A 17,347-nucleotide genomic window follows, 5' to 3' on the forward strand; every position below is an offset into this window, starting at 1 on the left:
ACACAAGCAAGACTGAAATCCAATTATTTTTTCTTGAAATTCAGAAAGAAATGCATGAACTTCATTCATATATAACTTCAGACATTTTCGTCTAAAGTTTAGTTTTATTAAGCCTAACTTCAGACACCTCATGTCCGAAATGCATATGTGCAAAAATGCTAAAAAGACAAGTACAGTTAAATGGTGGTGTCAAAAACTTGCCCCATGAAATTTTTACAAAATTTTAGACAATAGGTGAAAACCTAATCTAATAGCATTGCATGATTGGAAAGTAACATTATCACTTTTACAGAGTTATGGTTCGTTGGTTAAGCACCCACTGTAGCTTGTAGAAATTGGAGCTTCAACTCGCATCTTTAACATTATAAATTATAATAGAGGTTGAAATAATGAAGCTTGTGTAAATTGGAGGTTCAAATCTCATCTTTAACATTATAATAGAGGTTGAACGGAATTGAACTCTTGATCTATTCAAGCATAAAATTAAATTAAACCAATAGGATTGGGTCGTTGTATATGTTCGTTAAATTAATAAAAGTTAATATGATGTTCATTTAAGTTATCTGCGTATTTCTTTCAAATGTGACATCACTTGTGAAAATTTTTAGGTACACCATTGGATCCAGCCCTCCTGAAATCGAGCCCAAAGATATCCAAACTTCGAATTTAGCTTCACCCAACTAGCCAGTTTCAACAAATTTTATGTTGTTGGTACTTCAATTTCGTTTGGTTAATGTAGATTGAGCTAAAACTGTATAGCCATTTAATATGAGTTTATATAGTTGCACAAGCTTTAGTCATGTTATTGCTACAGTAGATGAGTTGTATGTATATATAACTTTGTATTGCTCAATTTTTATGCAAAATGGTTTAAAAAATACTCTTCCACTGTACAACTTGTCATTATATTTATCTTTTGCTAAACTTTGAGGTCATTCTTACTTTTATCGGTTGTAAATTGTCTCGTATTTACTTTTGACTCCAACATAGCTCATATCTGAAGTATATATTAGGGAGGATAATTTGAACCATATTGAAAAGTGGATGAGTAAATTTAGACATTTGTCCCAAAGTAAGAGATAAGTGGAATACAATGAATCCCCGGGAAGTTTCGTTAAAATCAATGCAAATACGAGACTTTAGCTAATATTAGGGTATCAAGTATAACAGATTATAAAATTAGGGATCCTTTCTTACTATGAAACAATGTGGTCTATGACAAGATTGTACTTTTATAGCTAATTATTTTATTTTATGTATGATAAAGAGATCAATAAAATCCGACAAAAGTGGCTGATGTATGAAAAAGGATAATGGAAGGATCTTGTATTACATGCAGGTAAGATAATAGTACTACCAAATTCCATTCAATTTTCGTAAGAAAAAAATAATACTCTATATAATGAATTTTTTAAATCTCTGTCATGTTAAATGTAGTAGCTCACACTGAATGAGAAACCTAACAACTTTTATCAGTCTACAAATCTACAAAAACGCTCTATTCTCTCTCCTCCTATTTTCACGCAAACCCTAACAATCTCAAGCAAATCACCACGATTTTGAATGCAAACAAGGAGGGAGGAGTCCATACTGAGAACAAAATCCAATATGCTAGTCTCTTGAAACCTTCTTATTTAAATACAAATGATCAAAATCCAAAACCTTCTGTTCAGCCTATTGAAATGAATAAGATATTGTATTTACATGGATCTCCATATGTCAAGTGGACAGAAAATGAAGTATCACGCATCGAAATTTTGGAGGAATTGGAGCATGAAGTTGTTGGAAATTCTCCTACGGATGGCCAGACATAGAGCAGCTTCGCAAAATAATCCCTGCACAATGTGGAGTAAAAGGTAAATGTAGAATTGGATTTTTCAGAAATCAACATGTTTTAATTAGATGTGTACTCTAGCAGAGGACTTTGTGAACTTGACATCAAAACCAACATACTGTATTATTTATAAGGATGGATATTCGTACCAAATGAGACCACTCATTTATGATTCAAAATTTAAAGTTGATGAAGTGACATCAAAGGAAATGGCATGGATCGCATTTCCCAATTTATTACCTACATATTTTGTGAAGGAATCCCTATTCACACTTGCTTCTGCAATAGGGAAACCTATTCATTTGGACATGACAACTATCAATAAGACTAGACCTAGTTGTGCTAGGGTTAAGGTATTAGTGGATCTTTTGGTAGATTTACCTCAAGCAGTTTGGATGGATATAGAAGATGAAATTGCAGGGTCTGTAACGACTATTAATGTGAAGATTCATTATGATTATCTTCCTAAATACTGTAGGGAGTGCAAACTACAGGGTCATAATGAATATGAGTGTAGAGTTATTATTCCTGAACTTACACAACCAAGGGGGGGAATTGAAAAGGAGGAGGAAAGTAGTAATGCAGTACCCAAACAGGAACAAAGTGGAAAAGGTCAAAAGAACAATGAAGATGGAAATAAAGTTGATCAGCCTACACAAAAGGAAGAAGGGTAGGTGGGCAACAAGGAGGAAACAAATCAAGGGAAATAGAAATAAAGAGATAAGGAAGAGGGAAAACATAAGATTCTAGAAAAGCAAAAGCAAAGGGGACACCATAATTCTGCTAGAATGATTTCAAGTGGGAGAGTGCTAGGAAATCCTAGTATTTGGAATCCTATAAAGGACAATAGAGTACTCAATAATTTAACAGAATCAAGCAACAATGGGGAGAAGAAGACGAAGGATACTCATAATGGGGTGCAAACTAGCAATAAATTTGCAGCATTAATAGAGCAAGAAGATTCAGAGGAAGTTGTTGCAGATAATGCAGAAAAGCAGGAAGTACCTTCACAGCAGCAAGACGGAAGTAATTCTAAGGCACATGAAGAGATACAACAAGATACACCTGTTAAGGACAACAAGAAGGAATAGTCAGGAGAAAATACAAAAATACAGTTGCCTAGCATAATAGACTAAGAAGTGCTAGCCAAAATAGATGCACAACAGTTAAATGATAAAGATGAACAATCAAAAATCGATGAACAGATAAAGGAAAGTGCAGCACCAACAGTTTCAACAGCACCAAATGATAATGTAAAAATGCAGGCCCAACAAGAGGAAAAGGTGATGGAGCATGACAAACAGGAGAATTCTAAATCATGGGTGGAAGCAACTTTTGGGAAGGTTCAAAATGAAAATAAGGAGGAACGTGATCAGGGTATGCAAAGTATGTTGGTGGTTCAGGAGGAAGAAGGTTACAAAGGGATGAATCCAAGAAATGATGGGGTGATAAGAGGTAATGAGATAACAGAACTAGATTATGGAAAAGCACTGAGTCAAGAATCAGCAATTCAATTGATCAACAGTTCTTATGAAGTAACTAAGACTCACCATGGTGGTTCATTCTGTGGGGAGTCTATGGAATCAGATGGTGCTATATTTCTAGAAGAATTAAGGAGTGATTCAGCTGATAACTTTCACCCAAAAGAGGAAAGGGTTAACTTGGAACCTGATCCACCTGATAAGCAGTTACAAGGAAATAAAGATCAAATGGAATAGAGGCAGAGGACAATGGATACCATTCCACGCTCAAGGAAGGAAGTTCAGGCCATAATAGTGAATCAGGGCATCAAAACCAATGACAAAGCTGCAAGATATAGTCTCTTATAAAGTTATAGAGGTAGAAGTGAAACAAGCTAAAGAGCAAGCACAACAATTAGAGGAGGAACAGGGATTAGGAATAAACACCAAATTCATTCATAAGGTGACAATTGAGGCAGGAATTTCTCTAAAGGCAGTAGCTAAAAGTGGAAAGAAAGCTAAAACTCGGGAGGCATTACCACCAAAGAGGGTGAATCCAAATAGGGTAGCAAGCTCAAAGAGTAAATGATGATTAAGGCCCTCATATGGAATGTTAGGTCTGTTAATACTCAACATGCATTTCAGAGACTAATCATGTTGCAAAGACAGTATAAGTGTTCTTTTATTGCATTAATGGAACTTTTTCAAAATTGTAGACATTTGTAGAAATATAGAAGGAAGTTAGGCATGGAGACTGATATTTCCAAATGGAAAAATTTGGGTATTCTTAGAGGCTGCAGTACAGTAGGATATCATTTTGGACACTGCTCAACAGATTACTTTGAAGATAAGTCATCATGGAGTGGGCAGAGACATTCTTGCAACTTTTGTCTATGCTAAGTGCACTGAAGGGGAGAGACTAGAACTCTGGGATAATCTCTATCATCTTGCAAATAATTTGAACTTACCTTGGATGGTTGGAGGGGATTTCAAGGTGATTTTATCTGAGAAGGAAAAGTTGGGAGGACTACCTATTACCCTATCTGAATGTGAAGATTTTGCTTTCTGTATCAACTCTTGTGAACTTTTTGATATGGGTTTTAAGGGAAGTCCATTTACATGGTGGAATGGTAGAGCAGCAGGGGATTGTATTTTTAAGAGGTTGGCTATAATTATGGCAAATATGTTGTTTCAAAACATCTTCCCTCAAATTGAAGTGGAACATCTGTCTAAAATAGGATCAGATCATGCCCCTTTCATTCTGTCTTGTGGGGAAGAGGCTGTTAATTTCAATAAACCTTTTTAAGTTTTTGAACTTTTGGTTTAAACATGAATCTTTCAAGGAAGTACTGGTATAGAACTGGAGAACCCCCTTTGCAGAAAGTCCCTTTATTGCTTTCAAGCAGAAACTAAAGAGCTTAAAGGTGGCTCATTCTAAATGGAGCAGGGACACTTATGGGGATATTTTTAAGCAACATGCAATAAGGGGGGAGGTTGTGAAAGTGAAGGAAACTTTGTTTGAAGAAGAACCTACCATTGTTAACAGAATTGTGCTTCAAAAGGCTCAGGCAGAACTGAAAAAATATCTAAGTCTAGAAGAACAATACTGGAAACAAAAGACAGGGTTTAATAAGGCGATAGGAATACTAGTTTCTTTCACAACTATGTGAATGGAAAGAGGAACAGATTACAAGTAAATGGGATTCAGGATAGAAATGGAGTATGGTTGCAGGATCTGGAGAACATAAAGGCAGAATCTGTTCATTTTTATCAGAATCAGTTTACTCAAGAGGGTGATAATTCTAATTTTGAAATTTTGAGACATTTACCTTCTTTGATCACTCAGGAACAAAATATGGATTTGTGCTTATACCCCTCCAAAGAGGAAGTCAAACAAGCAGTTTTTGCTTTAAGTGGAGATAGTACAGGGGGACCAGATGGTTTTACTGGGATTTTCTATCAACACTGCTGGGAGATTACAGGAAATGATGTGGTTCTAGTCTTTTTTATGGTAGTGTTCTTCCCAAGTATATCACTCATGCAAATTTGGTTCTTATTCCTAAGAAGCAATCTGTTCAGATTTTCTCAGACATGAGACCTATCGGTTTGTCTAATTTTATTAATAAAGTGATTTCCAGGGTGGTTCATGGAAGATTGGACCAGATTTTGCAATCTTTAATCTCTGCAAACCAATCAGGTTTTGTTAAGGGAGAAGTATTTTTTAGAACAATATTCTCACTTAGGAGATTGTCTCAGATATTAGAATTAGAGGGAAGCCTACAAATGTGGTGATTAAGTTGGACATGGCTAAAGCTTATGTTAGGGTCTCTTGGAAGTATTTGTTACATGTCCTGAGGTCTATGGGTTTTGCTGAACATTTTATTAATCTTATTGGGAGTTTGATTTCTAACAACTGGTATTCTGTCCTTCTAAATGGGTAGGCTACTGGTTTTTTCCATTCTACAAGTAGATCCCCTATCCCCTACCTTTTTCATCTTGTCTGCTAAAGTTTTGTCTAGGGCTTTGAATTCATTGTATGCAAAGACTAACTACATTGGTTATGGGATTCCAAAGTGGTCCTTATCCACTAAATCACCTATCTTATGCTGATGATACAATCATTTTCACATCAGCACACCTAGAATCATTCCAGAAGATCATGGAAGTCTTGAATCAATATGAACAGACCTCTGGGCAGCTTGTAAATAAGGAGAAAAGTTCTTACTATATGTACTCAAAGGTAGGTGTAATGACCCAGTCGGTCTTTTTGAGAACCGGTGCTCCAGTTTACGTGTCGTATATTCCAGAAATTTTCATTATAATTATTTTGACTTACTAGCCAAATTTGAAGTCAAACGAATATCATTTGGTTCACTTCGAGAGAAGGTTTCACTTTGGAAATTCCGGCATTCAATTATTTGGATAAATTGTTTACTTTGGGAAATGTGCTCTAATTGTCAATATGAATATTCTTTTAGATTTAAAATATTAGTTATGATTTGTGGAAATTGACGGGGGGTAATTTTAGAGTTTGTCTGGTTGGTTTTTGACAATTAAGTCGGTTAATGTTTAATATGTTTATTTATGGTGAAAAGGTGTATCATAGGAAGAAATTATACCTGGATCTGAGATTTGTTGTTTCTGTTAGCTTTGTTGTGATGTTTATGACTTGAGAGGATGGGCGATTCCATTCCCGAGGTGATCGGATGAGAATCGAAGAAGAAAATCTAAGTTTTGGAATTTTGAAGGTTAAGTTTGAGAAGCTTGACCAAAAGTTGACTTTTGGGTAAACGTGCCCGTAATCGAATTCTGACAGTTCCATTAGGTCTAGAATTTCATTTATGACTTAGTTGAGTCATTGGTTCGATTCCCGAGAGGTTCGGGTGTGATTTGGGTGATTGGTTGAGAAACTAGCTTTTAGTATGATTTGGAGTTGATCACGGTCACCATCGGGTCAAGACGGTCCAGTTTGGATGTTCTGAGAGTTCAAACAGGTTCGTATGATGATTTTGGACTTGTCCACAAATTTTGGTTAGTTTCTGATGTATTTCAAATGTGTTCGGGTTGTATGGTGTTTGTTTTTGGTTTCGACGCCGTTTTGAGCAAAAATGGTACCCATAATGAGCAAACAAGCTTTGATTGAACCATTAGATCCGTATCATACTTTCAGAGCTGTAGCAACAATAATTATCGCGTTTCGCCATCGTTTGAGGGAGATATGGGCATTTTACTAAAATTTTGCTGTGAAGATTTTTCTAATGTGATTTTTGCTGAAAATTACGAAATTGCCACTGAGGTCGTCCTTTAAATTTCTGACTTCTTCCAAAAATTGAAATCACCATATCTCACTCATTTTAAGGCCAAATGAGGTGATTCAAAGCCTAACTTGAGTGGAATTTCGCAAGAAATCTATTGGAGTTATCAAAAGTGAGCTTTGGGTCGGACAGCTGGGCATTTTCGTTTTTATTATTTGCTTGGGGTTTCTCACAATCTTAGAAGCTTGAGTTTGGGAGACTTGAAGAGACTCTTTCAAGAATTATCATTTGGGTAAGATTTCAAACACCTTTTTATGATTATTCCATCGTTTAGTAGGATTTTTCATGCTTAGATTCTTGAATTAAGGGAGGTAAATTGGCGATTTGAAACCTTAGGCTTGAACTTGATTTTTTCTTCAATTAAACATAAATTAGTGGATGGATTTCACTCATTTTTGGTACATAGGCTCCATAAGTAATGGGTAAACTGATTTTGAACTAAATTTCCTATTTTGCCATTCGTGGCTCGGATTTCTATTTTTGGAGACTGTTTGGGTTCAGATTTAAAGTATGTCAATATGGGTACCATTGGATTCGTATGACTTCCTAGATTAATAATTTGACCTTATTGAACCCGATTTTCTTATGAAATGACCATTTTGCCCCTTGAGGTTGGGAATGGGTTTTTGAACTAACTTTTTTATCCGAAATTCTTCTAAGACTATTATGGGTATCCTTCGAATTCCCTCATTTTCCTCATTCCTTGAGTTAGGGTTTGGGACTTGATTAGGAATATAGTTATTTGGGTATTTTCTTCTTAATTCTAATTTCATGATTCGGATATATTTAGACTTCCATTATCTCGAGGCTCAAAGGAAGAGAAAGACTAAGGTTTGACTATGGGAGACTTTGTTGTTCGACTCTCCAGGTAGGTTATGGTTTACCCTATGGTGATACTTCGATTAGCGAACCATATATTTTGTTGATATTGTTGGAGAATGCATGTAAACCTTTGGGTATGAAGTTGGATTGGATATTGCCTTAGGTTGGGCCTTGTTATATGATTTGGGGCTAGCCACCCCATTGTGTTGTGACTTATCTTGTTCTATTTGTTATTGGCTCGTTGCCACGTAGAGATAGTAGATATTGGTGACTAGTGATATATCTTGATGATAGTATTGTAGCACTTACTTGTTGCTGTTTTGCGCTAGGATTGTGATACTATTGTGGCTTATTGTGTAGCCTTTTATTGATATTGTTGGTGTGCCCATGTGTGATACTGTTGAGATTGATTTGATTATTGACATTGAGCTCATACATTGCACGCATTCCCATCCTTCATAATATAATGTTGATCTATTGATGATATACAAGGAAACATTGTTATGAGCTAGGATCAGTTGAATGAGAGTGACGTGAGGATCGATGTTCGATGCTTATCCCGGAATCGAGGTATGAGTGCTGGTAGTGATTGCCGAGGTCTTTGCCGGAATCGTGAGGAATGGTACATGGACTTCGCGGGTCCCCTATGGGTTGTGTTGCTGAGATGTGATGTTCCATCATCGGATTACATGTGTATTGGTGCATATGCATTGCACCCATATTTCATACATTATTGCATTGCTTTGTACCTTTGGCTTCTTGTGATATAGCTATTGGGATTGAATGTACTGAGACTTGGCACAGTTGAGTTTAGATGCTGTAATATAGGTGATGACTTGTACTTGGTTACTAACTCGTGTTGACTTATACCTTGTTGATTTTTATCTTACTTTATTTTCTTGGTATATGTTAGCTAATCTTAGTCAGCCTATGTTACCTAGCAGTATTTGTTGCTTATACTGACTTGCACTTGCTGCATTCTTTTATGAATGTAGAGTACCAGGTAGGATCGACTTCTACTACTCGTGGCTGGTATTCAAGGATTGCTGATTCGTGTCTTTCAGGGTGAGCATGAGGACGTTCGCTGCCCAAAGACTATTTTTTCTATTATGTCTTATTTTCATCTTGAGACATGATCTTGAGACTATTTATGTATTACTATTATTTAGACTTGTAGTATTTTAATTAGATGCTCATGTATGACCAGACCGAGATGGATGTGTGGGCACACTAGGAGCGACAGGATTAGAAATGAGGCTATTCGGGATAAGGTGGGAGTGGCCTCGGTGGAAGACAAGATGCGGGAAATGCGACTGAGATGGTTTGGGCATGTGAAGAGGAGAGACATAGATGCCCCAGTGCGGAGGTGTGAGAGGTTAGCCATGGATGGTTTCAGAAGAGGTAGGGGTAGGCCAAAGAAATATTGGGGAGAGGTGATTAGACATGACATGACGCAGTTACAGCTTACCGAGGACATGACCTTAGATAGGAAGGTGTGGAGGACCCACATTAGGGTAGAAGGCTAGTATATAAGTCTCGTTATCTTTCCTTATTAGTAGGCGCATTAGCGCATTATAATTTCTTGTGCTTTGATTTATGTTATTATTTGCTACTTTCTGTACTTTGATTACTCTATTTTATCTGTGCCGCTTTCGTGATTTGCATTTCCATATCGCTTTGAATTCCTTGATTATCCTGTTTTACTGTGTCGCTTGCATTATTTCATTGCAATATCGTTTTAAATCTTTTAACCTTATCTGACCCCCTTTTTATGCTTCTATTGAGCCGAGGGTCTCTTGGAAACAGCCATCCTACCTTGGTAGGAGTAAGGTCTGCGTACATTATACCCTCCCCAGACCCCAAGATGTGGGATTTCACTGGGCTGTTGTTGTTGTTGTTGTATGTATGACCAGACCAGATACTGGGGTGTATTTCTTTTACTTTCACATTTTCTTACATTTTATCATGAGACTTATGTTATTCTATCTTCTTCCACTTTATTTGTGTTTTTATGATTGTTGGGATAAGCGTTCGCTTACCGAGGTGAAAAAGGTAGGTTCCCATACGACTTAGTGAAAATGGGTCATGACAGTAGGTGAGGAACTTATTCAATCAGTTGCTAACATTATAGGCTTCTCTAGAGGGCAATTTCCTTTTATCTACCTAGGATGTCCTGTTTTCACTCTTGGAACAAGAAGGTTTATTAAGCTGAATTAATCAAAGAGATTGAAGGAAGACTGCATTCTTGGAAAGACAAGTTTTTATCATTTGGAGGAAAGAAAGCACTAATAAAGAGCGTACTGCAGGCTATGCCTTTAACATCTTTTATCAGTCCCCCCCCCCCCCCCCCCCCCCCCAAAATGTGTTTTAAATGAGATTTATAAGTTTTTTGCTAGATATTTCTGGAGTAATAAGGAAGAAGTAAGCATTGGGTGGCATAATATGATATGTGTTTACCTACTCAGGAGGGTGGTTTAGGATTTAAGTCTCTCATTGATGTTTCCAATGCTCTTTTTGCTAAATTGTGGTGAAGATTTAGAACTACAAATACTTTGTGGGCAAATTATATGTGGAATATGTATTGGAAAAAAAAGGCTCCTAATTCAGTTCAATGGAAGAGAGGGACACAAGTTTGGAAGAAAATGTTAGAAGCTAGAGAAGTTATGGAGCATGAGATTTGGTGGGAAATTAAGGGTGGATCTGCTAATATTTGGTATGAGAATTGGACAAAATTGGGTGCTTTATACTATGTGGTACCCAATAATTACCCAATAATTACCCAATAAATGAATCCGTGGAGGATGTTTCTAAATTGATTGAGGAAGGTAGGTAGAAGGAAGAAGTGCTACAACAAAATTTCCCAACAAATATTGTTGATCATATCAAGTCTGAGATTCATATAGAGCAGCTTGATGGTGTTTGGGACAGACCTTGGTGGATGCCAACAAGTACAGAAAAATTTACTGTAAACAGTACTTGGGAAATCTTAAGACATAAGGGGCAGTTTCATGAGGATTAGAAGCAATTGTGGAGGAAGGGAATCCCTTTCAAGATCTATATTTTCCTATGGAAACTTGAGACTATGCAACATTTATTTCTGACTAGCAACTGTGCAATTGGAGTATGGAGGGCTTTCATAGAGGCAGCAGGATTACAGATTAGTATGGTGCAATTACACCAAACTATTAGGCAGTGTGGACAATACAATGTGATGAAAGGATCAAACCAATTTTTCAAGCAATTCCAGCAATGATTACATGGGAGTTATGGAAGAGGAGGAATACTATAAGATATGGGGGAAATATGAGTTTTAGAAGAGTGATGCATGAGCTAAACAATAAAACGTATTATTACACTAGGAGGAAGTTTCCTAGGCTGAACAATATACTATTTCTTTGGCCTAATTTGGTTAATTTTTTGGAAAATATTCAACCTAGGATAATCACAAAGATTGTTCAATGGAAAATGCCTTTTGAAAGGTGGTACAAGTGTAATACTGATTGTGCTTCAAGAGGAAATCCTGGGCCTAATTCTTATGGATTTTGTGTGAGGGATTGGCAAGGGGATCTGATATTTGCTCATGTGCTATGATAGGAGATATTACAAATGTGGTGGCAGAGGCAAAAGCTATCTTTGAGGGTCTGAGGTTTTGTGTGGATAATGAATATCAACCACTGATGTTGGAAACTAAACTCTCTAGTTCTAAATAAAGTGCTAGAAGGACAATGGGATCCACCATGGTGCATCATCACAGAAGTTTGTAGAATAAAGAAGTTAATGGGGAGCTCCAATGTAATAATTCAGCGTGTCTACAGAGAGGGGAATTGCTTGGCTGATTTTTTTAACTAACTATGCTTTTGATTTTGTAGGTACATCAGTGTTCATTACTTTTTCTAAACTACCATGTGTAGGAAAGAAAATTCTAAATATGGACAAGTAGCAAATTCCTAATCTTAGGATCAGAAATGCTAGGACTAATTAACCTAATGACATACATGTGTAAGTTTGTAATCTAGCTATTGGCAACTCTTCAAATGTGTGGTATTAGCTTTTACTCATTCTGTTGAAGGGTTAGCAATAGTTAGGAAGCAAATTTCATTGTAAGTTAGAGGTTTGGCATACTTTCCAGATCCTAATTTTCAATATCTAGCATACTACTTCTACTGTTCAAAGCAGAAACTATATCTTGTTTATTTAGTCATTGTTTAGAGCCTAGAGATAATATCACGGTGGTCTTAACCATGTCTCTGGTGAGAGCTTAGAGGGACATATATATGGAGTCGATCACAGGCTACTAGACTGCTACTCACTCAAGGTATATGAGATCTACATCTAACAGTGGCATATTTGAGGTCTTTGGTACTCAAATTGGAAAAGCTAGAGAAATTGAAACACAACACACAAATTCAAAGCAGATTTTGCATGATTCACAACTACCACATGATGGATACAAGTCAGAAGTGTAATTAGATGAGACTGAGATACGAAGGGATACAAGCAATTGGAGCAAGACTTGCGAGGCATTAATTACTCACCTAAATCGATTCACAGCTAGACTTAACCATCGCAGCTGGATAGCTTCAGCGGATGAGTTGGGAAGATGAAGAACCCTACAATTGTAATCAGATGAGACCTGGACACAAAGGGATATAAGAAATTGGAGCAAGAATTGAGAATAACATACTAACCTGAATTTCGATCTGATGGCAGTTGATTTGGGAAGATGAAGAACCCTTTTGTGATTAGGTGTAATTGTCGACTTTGTTTCAGTTGCCTATTTGGGACTATTTGTTTTTGTTATAAGAACCCGTTTATTAGTATTAATAAAATAAAAGCCATTAAGCGTATGCTTAGTGGCTGCTTTAAATTAGAAAAAAAAAATGTACTAGCTTTAAACTTTTTGATAATAATTAAATTATTTTGTAATTTAACCATGTTTAATCTCTAAGTCAAATTTATGTGATATCTTTTACAGTTTTCGGAGAGATTGTTAGAATATCATAATTGAGCGCACATCTATTGCATGGCAGATTCTGATAGTCAACACACTGAATTTATTTTAAAAAAAAAAAAAAAATTGGTACGCTTTGAAATTACAAATCACATTTTTTTTCATTTTTTCCTGTTTAATTATAATTAACTGCTTGTATTAAAAGCATCTCGAGTTAGATCATTACTTCTTTTTTTCGGGTCAGATCATGGACTCCAAATCCAATTTGGGTTCTGAATGTTTTGTCATTATGTAGTGTTTCCTAAAGAGAAAATATTTTAAAACAAAACTTTCTTTGAACAACTATGAAAAGGACAAATACTTATAAAGACAGTTCACATTGTGTTTTTGTTTATACACATCTTCATCAAGTCCTAAATTGTTAGTCATCGCAGAATTTCATCTTTTTCTTTAGCCCTAGTTGCTGATCTTTCTTGATTCCTTTTCCTTATTTTTTCATCGAAAAATAAAGAAAGAATTCATGGGGTTCAAATCAAGATATCAAGACCTGACTTGTTATTTTGAAACAGTCCCAATAGGAAGAAGTAGTACGCGACGTTACCTACAAAGTACAAGAGAGGCTCAAAGATGTAAGATTTTTTTCCCTTCCAAGTATTAAAATTACTGGTGTTTCTTCTTCTTCTTCTTCTGTATTTAATCTCATAAGTTTTATACAAAGATTGAAAAGAAAACCTTTCCTAGTATTAATTCCTATATTGGGTAGACGGATATGGAGGGGGAGTGTAAAAAAAACAAGAAAAAACACAAGAATTAGAAGAAGAAACACTTTCATAGATGCATATAAAATCAAAGCAAAAATTTATTTTTGTCTAGGTTTTGGTTATGTGATTGTTTATCACAACCAATAAATTAGAATGACTACAAGTAGTTTGATTCTATATCTTCTTTATGTTACAACTTGTGTTTTACAAAGAAGATGGTGTCTTCTTCTGTTCATTTTTGCTTTTTCTTTTATTTGTACTGATATTAGGGCAGAAATACATGATCGAAAGAGAATTGCTCGTGATCCGAAGAGGATTCAATTAAATCCCTTTATTAAAATTACTAATTTCGCGTTCCGTCAATTATATTTAAGTTTTTATTTGAGCTCAAAATAGTTCTCCATCTATAAGCTTCCTTTGTTCTATAACTTTATCTATAAAAGCTCTAGCATGGTAAAACAATGGGGAAAAGATAGCTTTACGAGATTATTGGTTGCAAAGTGTTGAGTTGAATAAATGATCAGGAGCATGAAAGTTCTGATCAAAAAACCGTTAAAAGTAAAAACAAAAACACAAATTAAGCAATTAATATTAATCTTACATATCGCATCACTATCATTTACGCATATTTTTAATGAAACCAATTTGGCTGATATTTAATGATAAGGAGCATGAAAGTTCTGATCAAAAAACCGTTAAAAGTAAAAACAAAAACACAAATTAAGCAATTAATATTAATCTTACATATCGCATCACTACCATTTACGCATATTTTTAATGAAACCAATTTGGCTGATATTTATATATAGTAATAAATTTATTTGAATTTAACTTATATTTCTGATACATGTCTTAGTCTTCTCTAATAACCAGTAAATAATCTACTTTATTTTTCAATTGCTAATATCACTTACTTGCTATTAGTTTTTAGTGACTTGATAGCTTAATCTTTAATTTACACCGTCAAGGTATTGAGATTAATCTCAATTTATTTTTCTTCTTTAGGGATTTGGCGCCCAACAATTCCTTCATGGGAGAAGGAATTTTGTTGTCGAAAGATTGGTTCATTCACCTGAGAAAATTTCTTGAATTACAAGAAGTGTATATATCACTTTGAAAAAATATTGAATTGGAATGACTTAGCTACTGAGGAAGCATTTCAGCATGCCAAGAATAGATTTTATGCTGAGTTTCACAACTTTCCTTTTGTTGAAACTTTCAAGCTAGACCCTAATCTCTATATTGATGAAATTGATTGGAATTCAGAAATTGATGCCAAATTACATGAGGAGTTAGAGTTGTCATTAGTGCAAGAGGAAGAAGGAGAAGAAGATGAAAATTTGACCCAAAGTTACTCGAGAAGAACTTATGACATACCAATTAAGGAAACCAGTCCTACAGGTAGGGTGTTCACAGTTTGGATAAAAATGGATCCGAACCACTAACTGAACCATGCCGATTAAATAAATCGATAGTTATTTGGGTTTGGTTTAGTTTGATTTTAAATTTTAAAAATCGATAATATTTGGTTTGGTTTGGTTTTATTAAAACCAAACTGGACCGAACCGACAAAATAATTAATATATATATATATATATGTATGAATAATTTTAGATACTTCATTTACTTTTTCATCAAAATTTTGTTTATCTCTATTAGTCTAATGAAACTTGCATCTTAAGATCATTTAAAAAAAAAAAACTATGAATCCAAATTTATTTATTCAAAGAAACAACTACTATGAGATTTACCTAAAAAAAAAAAAAATTCTTATTAACTTAAGACATTTGTTTTCATAATCCAAGAAAATTATAGCTCCCACAATAAAATGGTAATAATGGATTATAAGTTGGAAAATTATGGCAAAGTTTGAATATCCTAATCGTAGACAAAAATGAAAGAGAGAAATACCCTTAGGTTTCTTAAAAACCGAAAAAAAGAACCAAACCGAACTAAACCTAACCGATGGATATGTATTATATTTTGTTTGGTTTGGTTTTTGTAATTGAAAAACCGACTAATTTGGTTTGATTCTGGTTTTAACCAAACATCAACCCAAACTGAACTATGAACACCCCTACCTACTGGTTGGAATAATGATTATGTCGATAAATGGAATGTTTTGACTGGTCTTATTGTGGGCAATCATAGCAATTGTGGAGAAGGTGCTCAATACGTACCGGTTTCTACTATCTATCAACAACAATGTAGATGGCAAGAAGGCATATTTTGTACATATAGTCTTACATCTGTATTATTCTGCATAATGCTTTTCCTCCATACTAAATCGATCCAAACTGTAGAAAAAATTCTCATAAGGTATATTAATTTTCCAGGTAGAGTTCCTGGATAGTGTTGTATTGATTCTTGGAAAAATATCAGAGAGGGCTAATTAGCCTGACCTCTTAATTACAACACATATTGACAGAGAATGGCCAGTCTTGACAAAAATTGGATAGGAGGATGACCTCACTTCATTTTAATGAAAATTCACAAATTAACTTATATCAAGGATGGAATAAAAAAAATACATAATCAGTATATCTCAATCTATTATAGCAAGTAACTTACATTCCAGTTGCTAAACTCACTTATTTTTAACAATTTGACAGCTTAAAAATGTATGATGTTGGCATATAAAAATTAAATTCGATTTATTTCTTCTTCTTTAGGGGTTTGGACGTCAGCAATTCCTGCATGGGAGAAGGAATTTTGTCTAAAGATTGGTTCATTCACATGGGATAATTTCTTGAATTGCAAAAATTACACTTATCACTTTGAAAATATACTGAATTGGAATGACTTAGCTGCTGAGGAAGCATTTCAGCATCCAAAGAATAGATTTTATGTTGAGTTTCACAACTTTCCATTTGTTGAAACTTTCAAGCTAGACCCTAATCTCTACATTGAAGAAATTGATTGGAATTCAGAAATTGATCCCGAGTTACTTGAGGAGTTAGAGTTGGCATTAATGCAAGAGGAACAAGGAGAAGGAGATGAAAATTTGATTCCAAGTTACTTGAGGAGAACTTATGACATACCAATTGAGGAAATCATTCCTACAGGATGGGATGATGATTCTTTTGATAAATGGAACGTTTTGACTGGTCTCATTGTGGGTGATCATAGCAGTTGTGGAGAAGGTGCTCAAGTCACCCGCTCGTGACCGAAGGCAGGCCGATGAGGGACAGTTAATAAGAAGGACTGGAAGATCACGTGGTACGTGTGTTTTAAGCTCAAGAGAAAACAATATCAAGGTCTATTAGTTTAAAGCAGACAATATGTGTCATGTACTAGGACTATGAAAATTTGGTTGAACCAAATATTATGGTCTTTGTAATCATGTATTTCGCTTGTTCATTATTCCGTAAATTTTTAATTTTTTTCATTGAGGTTTTTCACTCTTTTTTTAGATTCTAATATCATCATGTGTGTTACATATTCAAAGTAGTTATATCTTTAATTTTTTTTTACTGTGAAATGGTTAAGCTTTTGATCTTTTATGTTCTTTTTCTTTATTTTCTGCAAATATGATGTTTTTCAAATTATATCAACAAGTAGCATAACTTAAATTTGTATAAGTTTTTTTTTGGTTAGATAATATCCTACTGGTTACTTATCTTATAGCATAGATCTAGTTCGAAGATGTGCCCTTTTCACTCAAATTTCGTTTCTTGCTTAGGTGTGGATCTAATCCACCTCAG

General features: G+C 35.0%; 1 protein-coding gene and 1 long non-coding RNA gene across 3 annotated transcripts; one reads left to right on the plus strand and one right to left on the minus strand.

Moving 5' to 3' along the window:
- Nucleotides 1–1,588: 1,588 nt before the first annotated feature.
- On the minus strand, nt 1,589–12,774 carry LOC132643618 (uncharacterized). The gene is made up of 4 exons (XR_009583677.1): nt 12,620–12,774; nt 12,467–12,541; nt 2,840–2,899; nt 1,589–1,835 (listed from the first exon to the last, which is right to left on the minus strand). It is a non-coding gene; the product is annotated as an uncharacterized LOC132643618 (long non-coding RNA).
- Nucleotides 12,775–13,301: 527 nt separating this feature from the next.
- LOC132599644 (uncharacterized) lies at nt 13,302–17,304 on the plus strand. Of its 2 annotated transcripts, none has more exons than XR_009566911.1 (2): nt 13,302–13,511; nt 14,649–15,955. XR_009566911.1 is itself a non-coding variant. In XM_060312946.1 (2 exons), the coding sequence occupies exons 1-2, from the start codon at nt 13,403–13,405 to the stop codon at nt 16,807–16,809; spliced, it is 603 nt and encodes a 200-aa protein (XP_060168929.1). In that variant the 5' UTR covers nt 13,302–13,402; the 3' UTR covers nt 16,810–17,304. The 2 variants fall into 2 exon arrangements, 1 of the variants encoding a protein (XP_060168929.1); XM_060312946.1 differs by lacking the exon at nt 14,649–15,955 and adding an exon at nt 16,316–17,304.
- Nucleotides 17,305–17,347: the final 43 nt, after the last annotated feature.

This window comes from Lycium barbarum, chromosome 6, assembly GCF_019175385.1.
Source record: "Lycium barbarum isolate Lr01 chromosome 6, ASM1917538v2, whole genome shotgun sequence".
NCBI classification, from domain to species: domain Eukaryota; kingdom Viridiplantae; phylum Streptophyta; class Magnoliopsida; order Solanales; family Solanaceae; genus Lycium; species Lycium barbarum.